At 34.4% G+C, this 11,878-nt stretch overlaps 1 protein-coding gene across 1 annotated transcript; it reads left to right on the top strand.

The window, feature by feature from the left end:
* Positions 1-1,020: 1,020 nt before the first annotated feature.
* LOC106160132 (muskelin) lies at positions 1,021-11,195 on the top strand. The gene is made up of 19 exons (XM_087015334.1): positions 1,021-1,200; positions 2,144-2,213; positions 2,730-2,872; positions 3,139-3,227; positions 3,669-3,778; positions 4,290-4,482; positions 4,860-4,946; positions 5,182-5,253; positions 5,522-5,634; positions 5,878-5,991; positions 6,297-6,454; positions 6,800-6,944; positions 7,675-7,804; positions 8,106-8,173; positions 8,496-8,684; positions 8,840-8,917; positions 9,189-9,353; positions 9,713-9,779; positions 10,063-11,195. Exons 1-19 carry the CDS (start codon positions 1,127-1,129, stop codon positions 10,182-10,184), a joined length of 2,187 nt encoding a protein of 728 aa, XP_086871460.1. The 5' UTR covers positions 1,021-1,126; the 3' UTR covers positions 10,185-11,195.
* The last annotated feature ends 683 nt before the right edge of the window (positions 11,196-11,878 follow it).

Raw genomic sequence — 11,878 nt, 5'->3', positions numbered from 1 at the left:
AAAATAAATACATATTAAATAATATTTATGATGATGATAATGACTCTTACATGCTTTATCAAATTGCATAATATACTAATTGATGTAATATTTTAAACAGAATATTAAAAATTTGCACCAAAAAAAGAAAAAAAAATGGTGGTTTTACAGTGGTTATACGAGATTCTCATCACAATCACTTTCCTCCACAAACACAGTGGCCAACTATTCCCCCACCCTCTATAATGCCAAGTTGTTTTAAATAAGTAATTGAACCATCTTTAGAATGACTGGTGTGCCAGGAAAAGTAGCACACTAAGAACCATGGGCACCAGATATTTCTGAGAGTTTGTTCAGGTGGCATTTGCCCCATAAACTGACCTCACTATTAACAGTTACCCTAGCCTGTAATATCATTATGGACCCCAAACATCCATTCATAAAACTAACCTTCCTGCCACTCCAGCATTAGATTTGGTTTATGACAATCGTTACAGATGTGAGGGATTTGACAAGGGTCAGTATACATTTCTCAAAGTCGGCGATAAATTGAAAACTTTATTATGCATCAATTAAATGTAACTGAAATAGATTAATTAAAGGCGTTTCACGTTTTCCCTTACAGGTACAGACCAAGGAGATTTTCATGTACCCCCACAGAAACCAGACAAAGTAAGAAAAATACCTTTGTAAGGTCATTCTGTGCGACATATCTTGGAATCTTGAGGCCACCGGTGCGACCAAATGTACCTGAGAGCATTTTGTTAAATCTGCTTTAACCGTATGCAAACAGTGCGGAAGCAAAGCTATGCGGCTTTTTAGTCAGCGTAAGCTTCCCTAGGCTTCGTTCAAAGGTTGTGCAGGACCGCAGTAAATGGGAAGCTAATGAAGAGCCACAGATATTATATTTTGACAGCTGTGTAATTACCTGCATCATATAATTTAAACAGAATGATGTGGATGGAGCAGCAAATGAGAAAAGTAATAATTCATTGTTTCTGATCCGTTGATATAACAATCATTATAACAAATTAAGAAAAAAAGAAAGTATTTATGATTAGGTAGGATAATTGGTTTGTCAAAATACCAAAGAAATATTGTCCAATCAAATCAAGGAAATAGATTTACTTCATGGTAGTCTTGGAAGATGGCGGCCAAAAGTGGGACTTTGAAATATTCAGTGTACAAATGGTCAAGTTTCTCCTCGAGTTATTTGCCAGAGTAAGTTTTTAATGTAGATAAATATGGCAAACGAAACAGTAAAAACGCATACCAAATTGTTTTGCACTAAGGGCCAGGGTTCAGAAATAGTTAGCATTTGTTCATCCTATTTTGATAAACATTGGGCGCTTTTTCAAAAGCACCCGATACTGCGTCGTAAACAGCGAATTGTTTACATTGCGAACATATCTTGGATCATGCAGGATAAAATTTTGAACTCTTACTACAGCATGGGATCGATTGCCACATCAGCATTTGCCTCACATTTGTAATGCTAACATGTTGCCAAGTTTTCAATGCCCCCAAAAATGTTACGTAAATGGGGCATTTTATTTTCAGTGCTTTTTTCACATATTGTCAGCCAAATCACCATGGAGTTGTCTGGGGCCCGGGGTGATATAATCTGATAAGCTTTCAGAATTAGATATTTTTCTATGAATGGAAGTGATAAAGTGGCATTATTAGAAAGCATCTAATCTATTGTTAATAATTATTTGCCGCAGGTCAGTTTAAAGTACAAAGCAAATTAGTATAACATTAAGCTTAGACTTCCAGTTTCTGTAAATGACAATATGAATCTGTGGCATTAACAGTAGCCCTGTAAAAATGCATGTATAACATTTTAAGATGGGCAGATAAAACTGCAAGTTTGTTCATGTACTGGCTTCTTTTTCTGATTTAGATGGATCCAGAGATTAAGATTTAGATCGACTTAACTCCCTGGGGGTTCACGCTAAAGTGCAGTCAGCCGTGCGCGCACCATAGTTAATAACCCCCTTACAGCTTTTAGTAGGAGGGACAGACGCTTAAGCCAGCTGAGCTGACAGTAATCTAGTGAGACTCCCCACAGGGATAGATCGATCTAAAATCTATGGGAATGGGATCTAGGTTTCAAGATAAAATAGGCACAGACTGTCATATAGGTAATATTATTTTCTTTCAGAAACATTCTCTGTGATAACCCCACCGACCAGTCTTCAAGATGGTCTTCAGACTCAAACAACCCACCACAGGTAGGAATTTCTTAAGGAATGATAAGTATGCATTCCTAGAATTAAAAGATGAAAAAAAAAATTTTGCAAAGGAAATTTTTATCACATGCCAAAAACATTAACTTTGCCTGAGAAAAACTTTGGCAAAAGGAAATTTCATAATGATTTTTTGAAAAAAAAAATTCTGCATTTTTTTCTCTCAAAGAAGCCAACTAAGGTTTGTTTGGTAACCTCTGGCCAGTAACTTTTGTACAGTATGTATATGCCTAAGTCTTCTATATGAATTACTTTCAGTAAAAGTGTATTTACATGTGGCTAGTTTTTAAAATTGTTAAATAACAGTTTTTATCAATACGTTCATAACTTTGTTAAAAAAAATATTAACTATGTAGTAACATCACCATACTCTTTGGCACAAGAAGATTTAAATTTCAATAAATAACTAAGGAAGTTAATCTTATTCATGAAATGACAAGTTATTGGGAGTCTGCTGCATCAGAGTTGATAGAATTGACATAAATTAAGATTTATTTTCAGTATTTGACGCTCAAGCTAGAAAGGCCTGCCATTGTAGAAGGTGTCATATTTGGAAAGTACGAAAAGACCCATGTGTGCAACCTTAAAAAGTTCAAAGTCTATGGTGGTTTGAATGATGAAAATATGGTAGAACTATTAGAAAGGTGAGCAGGGTTGTCCAACAATGGCTAGAGTCATTTCAGTTCTTTTGGGTATATTAATGAATTATGGTTGTTTTTAGTAGTCTAAGGGTTAAAATATTGGCTACCTCTGCTTATTTACTTCCATTAATATTTTCAAAATTAGTAGAATTTTGACCTACTGATTAAACTTAAAAGGTCTGCTAGATTATTTATACTGATGCAAAAACCATATTGTCTCTTGTGTTATGATGTTACTGGCTTTCATATTTTTATTTCAAAAATTTCAGTGGGCTGAAGAATGACCATGTGTCAGAAATTTTTCCACTAAGAAATGAAATTGATGGAAACCACTTTCCATGTAGATATATAAAAATAGGCAAGTAATATAATTATTTTTGAAAGTTTTTATTATTTTTAAGTGCATAATTTGCTTTGAAAATAAATGTAGATAAAGAGCCATAGTTATAATATGTATTGGAGTCAATTTATTTTCTGCAATCCCCAAAATTGCCCCAAAGATATTAAAATAGGAATGCTAAATTTATTGAAAATGTAAAAGTTAATTAGTATTATTATATGCAACTAAAAATTGTATATTACAATATAAAACTGAAATGAATAATTGTTTTCAGTGCATTTTTAAGAACTGTGTTCAAATTCAAATAAAAGACTCTGAATTAGTCAATGGATTTCAGAATTACTCAAAAATTGACAGGGAATAAAACTATACTGCAGTTTTACACTTTCATTTTTAAGATTTCTGTGCACTTGGTATTGTATTTAAGTTTATTAAATATTGTTCAATTTAATTCTGTAGTTCCCATACAGTCTTGGGGGCCCAGCTTCAACTTCAGTATTTGGTACGTCAGTCTCACAGGAATAGACGACCCTGCCACTGTCAAACCATGTATGAACTGGTACAATACAGTAAGTAGGCTAGCTGACATTATAGTAGTTGTAAAGTTCTGAAAGACTCGTTGAATGCTCAGTTATTGGAGTTAAACTTTGATGTTTTGAGGAATACATTTCACATTTTTTAATAAGTGTTTTGATCAACAGTTATTGTATTTTAACATAATAAGCTTCTTTACACTGGCCCCTTACCAAATACCTGTAAAAGCCTTGGCAAGTATGATCTTGGGAATTTTGTTTAGTTTTAGATAACAGTTTTTGTTTTTGGCATACTTAGACCCTGTTGGTCTCAAGTGTCAGAAGGCTAAAGGGTTTTAGGGATAGACTTGACTGGATGAACAAATCCCATGTTTGTAATATGCCATGCTGGTGTAAAATTGATAAATACATCATTTTGAAGTTTATTTTCATTTTCAGTACAGGGTAGGAAGGCTGTAGGATTGTATCTTAAGCACTTACAAAAACTTTTATACGAAACATGCTTAAGTTCACTGAGGTAAACAAATGAATGTTTTTATTTTTCCAGTACAGGGAAAGGGAAGCTATCAGGTTGTGTCTGAAGCACTTTCGACAGCACCACTACACGGAAGCATATGAAGCACTTCAGAAGAAGACCAAGGTTGCCCTTGAGCACCCTGCACTCACTGAGCTACATAACACCCTGGTGATCTCGGGTGAATTTGATGCTTGTGAAAAACTGGTAGATAACGCTGGGGAAGGTGAGGCTTATTATTGTGAAAATATATTTAATTATGAAAAAGATTATAGCTGTATTGATTTCTGTAAAGCCATATTCCACACATTCCTCAGTATTGTTGATAATGTAAAATAAGTAAATTATTACAAAATAGTATGTAGTTCTTAGATTAAAGTGTGAAGTTTTTATATATATTTTATTGTGATGGACAATTTGAAATTGGACTTGATTTAAGTGATAATGTCACAGAAAAAAATTTAGAAAACGGTTTTATATTTCAAAGACCTTTTTGGAAACTGAGTGTTGTAAATTGTGATGTGCTCTCCTATGTGTGTCTTTCAAGTCACCTTCAATGAATGAGGCTTAAGGTGTGCAGTTATCATTTTGTTTCCATTCCAGAGGGCTGGTTCAACCATTTTATCAGCCAGCAAGACTACAGACCCAGGTGGACAGCCATCGAGCCTGCCAATCACTCCAGTGTGAACAGTGAGTGGGGAAAAGATTCTGGGGCTGTTTTCCCAATAGAACTTGGCCTGAAATGGCATTTTTACCTTGCATTTTGTAATTTATATAATTATAATAATAAGAAGAAGGACTGGATGTGTTGATGATAATTTGTATAAATATAATACCTAAAAGTGCATTAATTTTATAGGTACCATCTTAATGTATAATCTTTGAAATGTAAATTAATATGTTTCAAATGTTCTCATCTTCTCAGATGTGGCAGACACCAGGGACACCAGGCCAGGGATGAGGGGAGGTCACCAGATGGCCATTGATGTCCACACAGGTCAGTGTGGGGTCGGTCAGTATGGAATTAATAACACATGGATATGGTTGGGCTTTGTTTGGCACAAAGTATGTAAATACAGCTGTGTTATTAGTGTTGAAATATTTTATTAATTTTTTGTTTATCCATCTGTCTGTCAAAACCTTTGTTCATCCATCCTAAGGCTTCCTTTTGTTCTGTCTTATTATGAGAATTAAATGGGAAATAAAATGCTTAAGTTTCAAGTCTGTACTTCAGCTTTAACTCGATCAGTATTTATTCCTTGCAGATACCATCTATTTATATGGAGGCTGGGACGGAAACCAGGACCTTTCTGACTTCTGGGCTTACAATGTTCCTAGTCAGGAGTGGACCTGTTTGTCTAAAAATACACTGGAGGAGGTGAGAATGGCTTTAGTGTGGCCAGAGTTTTACGGCCAACAAGTCCCTGCATACATCATGTGAGCAAACTGACTCAAATAGCTAATTTTTCAGTAGACTCAGAAAAAAATGGGGCACTTTTCCTGTATAAGGCTAGAATATGTTTTGACCCTGGTGCCCCAAAGGGTCTGCTGTCTTATATTAAGTTTTTAGCAAAGGCTGTATTTAAACCACTGTTTTTTCCAAAACAAAATATTTTTCCAGGGAGGTCCCAGTGCTCGTTCTTGCCATAAAATGTGTCTAGATCACGAAAGGAAACAGATCTACACACTGGGGAGGTACCTGGACTCCAGCATGAGAACACCAGAGAACCTGAAAGTAAGCAGGAATCTCTCTCTCTCTCCCTTCCTTCCCTTGATTCATAAAAAACAAAGTTATTTGAATAGAAATTTTCAAACCATCAAATCCAGTGGATAGAGCTATGATTTTTGAGTAGAGAGAAAGAAGAATGGCTCTTAAAGAGTCAATTTTTCAAGGAAAGTAAGATATAAGCTGAAATTCAAATAGAGAAATAAATGTAAATGAATTTAAACACCTCTGAAATAGTTATAGCGTGCAATTGAAACAGGTTTTATTAAATGAAATTTCGATGTGATAAAACCATAATTTGCACAAATTTTCAGAGTGATTTTTATGTTTACGACATTGACACTGGCAAATGGACACTGATCACAGAGGACACTTTCTCCATGGGGGGTCCAAAGCTTGTGTTTGACCACCAAATGGCCATGGATATTGAAAAACAGACCCTCTATGTCTTTGGTGGCAGAGTGCTTTCTAAGTAGGTGGAAAATTCAAGAAATGTTACTATTTATATTGAAGATATACTGTTTGCTTAGACCTTTATAAAGAATAAGAAAGTAGTAAAAAAATTAAGTGAGTTTCAAAAATCTTTTCTCAGTCACTGACTAAGAGGTATATCATATCTCAAGCTGTTTAGATAATAATGATTATGTGGTCTCTGCAACTTCTTTTTTCGTTCTTGTTTGCTCTGTTTCTCCACAAGGAAATTTTGAACTTGTATACTCCTGTTGTATACTGGTAATGTTTATTATTTGAAAAATAAGGGATTAAAATAAAACTTTTTACGTGAAAAGAATTAACACTACCATGCTGTTGTTTACAGAACTCCATCAGAAGTGGAGCGCAGTAACGAGCAGGTCTTCAGTGGGTTGTATGCTTACCATGTGCCAACTAACATGTGGCGCAAGCTGAAGGACGACTGTCCAGAGATGAGGTCAAGGATTGGTCATTCCATGCTGCTTCATCCAGTAAGTGCTGCTTTCCTGGCAATTTTTTTTTTTCTTTTTGAACTTGAGTATAGGATCCTGAGTTTTGAACACTTTAGTCTCAATTTTTTTTTCAAATATACATACAATTAGGCTGAAGAAGGGCTGTGTTGCAAGGTTGTAGTTTGTGAGTCATTTAATTTCATTATTTTGAAATTAACTTTGTGTACACCACCATATTCATGTGGGACCTTTGTAATAACTTAGAATCATGTTACCCATTTCGATATCATAGGCTCAATGTACAATGTCATATCATTACGTTAAAAACAAATTATCTTATGAACAGCTTCTTGAAAAATAAGCTGTTTATAGCTCTTGATGTATTAAGCCAAGCAATGTTGGTAAACTAAACAATCCCAATTGACCAAGAATTGCAGAACAGTAAAAAGATGATACTTTTTTTTCTAGGAAATTCTTTCTTGGTGGAAAGTGATAATTGGCATTTTATATTAAAAGGAACTCATAAATAATTAATTTAAATTTAATTTGACTTATTGATTAGCATAGTATCAAAAAACTTTCCAGCATGTAAACATGAAAATGTTGAAATACATAGTACTGTGTCCTTTAGATGTTTACTGCTGTTGGAATGTCTGTGCTAATGGAAAAAGCTGAGGTGTATTTTACAGAAACTGCAGCATGCAACCTTGATATTTATGTTATCAGCCAAATGGTTTAAATAAATGATCATTTTATTGTTGTTCTCCAGAAGTCCAGGCTGCTGTACGTCTTTGCTGGTCAAAGAGCCAAGGAGTACCTCACAGATTTTTTTACATACAACCTAGATACCGGGGAAATTATTCTGATTTCAGACGGGACAAGGAAGGACGGCGCTCAAGGTAAGTTGGTAATGACAGGTCAAGGTCACAAGCCTATGACCTTGACTTATTGTTTGAGTCAGGTCAAGGTCAGTGCAATGCATTGACTAGTTTGAATATTTTTAACAACATTAAAAATTTTAAACTAAAAATTAATTGAAACTGTGACTAACAAAAATAAACTGATTCTATAAGGTTTCCATAGCCAAATTAGAAAATATGTAGTAATTGTTTAAAGTTAACTCTCCTAAATTTAACACAGCCTGTCAGTTTTTTTTTTATTAAATAATGAATTAATTTATAATTTAATTTAAATTTTCAGTTCCAGCGGCAGGGTTTACACAAAGGGCTACATTAGATCCTGAACTTAATGAAATACATGTCCTCTCTGTAAGTTGCTCTAGACACTTGGGAAGAGATTATTTTTCCTTTCAAACTGTTTTTGAATAAAGTTATATTAATTTATCTATATAGTGGGTTAAGTGACCTGATTGAAACTTTTGTTAAGTATGAAATAAAATGTAGTTGCATGCAGGTTAATTTAGTTGTTTATTGAAGCTTATTGTAGCTAGTAAATATTGTCCTTTTCATTTACATTTCATGCTATTTTTCTTGAATAATACCAGTCCTGCAACATTGACATTATTATTATTATTATTATTATTATTATTATTATTATTATTATTATTATTATTATTGTTATCATCTTCAGGGTTTAAGCAAGGACAAAGATAAGCGTGACAATGTGCGAAACTCGTTCTGGGTGTATGACATCAGCAAGGGGAAGTGGTCGTGTATCTACAAGAACGAGACTTTAGACCAGAAGTACTGGAGTAGAATGCAGCATGTTGAACCGGTGCCGAGATTTGCTCATCAGTTAGTTTATGACCATATCAGAAAGGTGAGAAATTGCCACTTTCTGATTTTGACTACAAAATGGCTCAGAATTGATAAACTGATTTAGATTTGTTTTTATAGCCACATGAGAGAAACTAGGCTAATTTGAACTTTGAACTTGAAGATGGTATGTTTATATTCTGTCCTCTTTACCATCAGGTGCATTATTTGTTTGGTGGCAATCCAGGCAAAGAAGGTCTTCCAAAAATGAGATTAGATGATTTTTGGGCATTACAGGTGAGTTGCATAGAAGTTTTTACTTCAGTTTCCTTCTTGATTATTTTGATTTTTAGATCTCCCGATTTGTAGATCAATTTATTGTGCTTAATGAATGATAATTACAAAATAATGCTAAATCAGTGGGATCCCTGGCATCCAATTAAGTCACATTGTGTAGACTATGTAAATAGTATCATTTTAATCTTTGTGAGTCTTTTTCTTGTGCTGATAAACTTCCCAAACCTTGCTTATATTATGAACTTACATCAGAAATTTGATAACATTTCAGCTGTGTAGGCCATCTAAAGAGCACCTTTTGCGGAGGTGCAAGTATTTGATCAGAAAGCACAGGTTTCAGGAGATTGCCAGCTCAGACCCTATTTCCGCCCTCAACTTTTTGCAGACCAAGCTGGCCGAGACAGTGGATCACAGTGACGCAGAGGAGACCCGTGATGTAAGCACTGTCAGAATTAGATTTTATAATTTATTTATATATTTCAGATTTGTTCTTGCAAAATAGAGCATTTGTCCTTTGATCTTTCCTTCAATGCAAGATTTCGTTATTATTATAAAACAGAATAGAGATCACCTTCTCTCAGCAGAATGCTCATTAAGTCTCTCATCAGTTTCTCTTTTCTGAATTTTCAATAATTCCTATTTTGCTCAAAAGATGCAGCCATTTGAAATTACAACAATTAATTGTAAAGAAGCATTATTGTAAATTTTTTCATTACGTTCATCTGATAAGATGGTTTAATCTGTTAGTATTTCTTACTTTGTCCAGCAATTTTAACTTTCTGGAATCAATTTCAGTTTCAGCTCCTTGCTTCCACATTATTCAAAGATCCCACGGAAGATCCAGACAGTTTGGGGATACAAGGTAACAATCTTTGCTCACCTTCAGTTAGATGAGGGTCTTCATTTTATGAGTTTGTGATATAAGCCACTGGTACAAGATACTGGAGGATATGGATTCAAAAACACATCCATTATTTGACGTCGCTAATAACCTGGATATGAATTAATATTTATAAAAGGTGTAAATTTGAAGAATGTGCACAGATATTAAATGTCTCTGGTATATCAGTGTTGTGTAACACATTGCCAATTGTATCCGTACAAATCCAAGATGTCCTAAAATGAGTGAACATTCTGCTTTTCAGATCAGGGAGTCCACGAACACTTCACCAGTAGAAGCAAGCTGTTTGATACGCTGGTCTCGTTCTTTCCTGAGGAGATGACACAGCCGAAGGGAAATCTTGTGGACGTAATTACCATGTCTTAGCATTGACACCAATAAACTCTCCTTTTTTCCTCTCCCAAAAGAGGAGTTTTTCAGCATGGACAACTGGTCCTCCTTGCAAAACTGACAGATATTCTGTCCTGTCCAGATATTTCATTGTTCTTGTATTCTAAACTTGTTCCAAACATAATCATCTCTGCGGTACTCCTTTTACTGAGAAGTTGTGGACTTTATTAAAAATGAGATACAGTTTAGCTATTCAGTTTGCTTTGATTTACGCTCAGTAGTAAGGCCCTGAGATGCACATTTTTAAATGTCGGTGTTCTCGAAAACCTTGCCAAATTTCAAAAGGAAGAATTTTCAATTAAATCTTTTGCTTATTATAGTAACCTGGTTAACACTAACAGCCCTATTCTGTGATGAAGGCATCTTGTGAAGCATAAAAGAATTAAAGTTATTTAGTTGTTGTTTGAAAATTTATTACTGTAACTTCATAGACTCTGCTATTTTGAATCACCATTTGAAGTTGTTAAAAAAAATTTAATGTATCATAATCACTTAAGAAAAAATATCAAAATTTTGCTATGAAATGCACATGACAGCTAAATAAGTAAACCGTTTTTGAGTAAACCTAATATTAATTTTTAAAAATGTGAAAGTGCAAATTAACTTAACTTTGATGTAGTTGCTCCAAGAGTTATTTGATCTATATTCTGCATTTATGCCTATTGAGTTATTGGTTTATTCAGTAATATTGTATGTAAGGGAACGTGCAAAAATTTGACATGTAAACAGGAAAGTTGAATATGTTGCTATATTTAAGACATTTTTTGTCTGTTTACTAATATTTTTTTCAATGTTGACAAGACGGGGGCTCAAGAGTGCTCTGTCAGGATTTTTTCATTGGGGGGAAAAAGGGGGGGGGGAGATTATAGGGATCTTTGAGAAATGATAAGTTTATTGTCAAAATACAAAGTGCAGCTGTGCTTGTTCAACATAAATCTTCACATTGCTATTTATATCTGTCAAAATAAATGCCATGAATATTTTCAAGAGGTCTTTTTTTTTTAAATTGACTTACAAAGCACCAGGTCTTGCTTGCCATTCTGCTAGAAGTTTTATAAATGCAGAGTTTCCCCCGACGCCTTACCTTCTGGGGCAGTGTTCACAAGTCAGAGAGTCCATTAGTACAACACAAGTAACATGGATAAAGTATGGTGTTTTGTTTAAGGCACGTAACTTTACTGTAAACGGTAGTTAAAACTACAAAGGTAAAACTACGACCTTGCATGCCCATTTGAACTTCATGCAATACTTTTTTTCAAATTCCACACAATATTTTAGTGTTAATTGTAGCAATGAATGTTCATAACTTCAGTGTTGTAATTCTGGATTACTTACTCTGCATGTGATTAAATTTAACAGAGGCCTGAAGAAAGTGCACTGGCACATAAAACATCAACTCCTTTTTTCAATCATTTCTTTATTTCCACACTATGGACTTGGGCAATATGTACCAAAAGTTTACTTTTTTTACTACAGAAAAAATCACATTGCTTGTTTGGGCAATGATAGTTGAATCTCAGCGGCTGCGCACAAGTCTTCGAGTCATCCTTGCAGTTATTAGGGTAACAAGCCCAGTTATTTCTGTTATTTGCGTCCTTCTCATTTCTTATAAATTTCAAAGCACACTTTTTGACTCTGCAGCTGCAGTTTTGTGTTTTCAGAGCCACTGC

The sequence above is a fragment of the Lingula anatina genome, chromosome 6 (assembly GCF_051362555.1).
Source record: "Lingula anatina isolate TDL-2025a chromosome 6, LinAna3.0, whole genome shotgun sequence".
In the NCBI taxonomy this organism is placed as follows: domain Eukaryota; kingdom Metazoa; phylum Brachiopoda; class Lingulata; order Lingulida; family Lingulidae; genus Lingula; species Lingula anatina.
This window is presented reverse-complemented; position numbering and strand designations above follow the sequence as displayed.

Coding starts and splice junctions, on each gene's coding strand:
- LOC106160132 (XM_087015334.1), top strand. CDS start 1,127: ATGGCGGCCAAAAGTGGGACTTTGAAATATTCAGTGTACAAATGGTCA. Junction 7,805..8,105: donor AAGGAAGGACGGCGCTCAAG/GTAAGTTGGTAA, acceptor TTAAATTTTCAG/TTCCAGCGGCAGGGTTTACA. Junction 8,685..8,839: donor TTTATGACCATATCAGAAAG/GTGAGAAATTGC, acceptor CTTTACCATCAG/GTGCATTATTTGTTTGGTGG.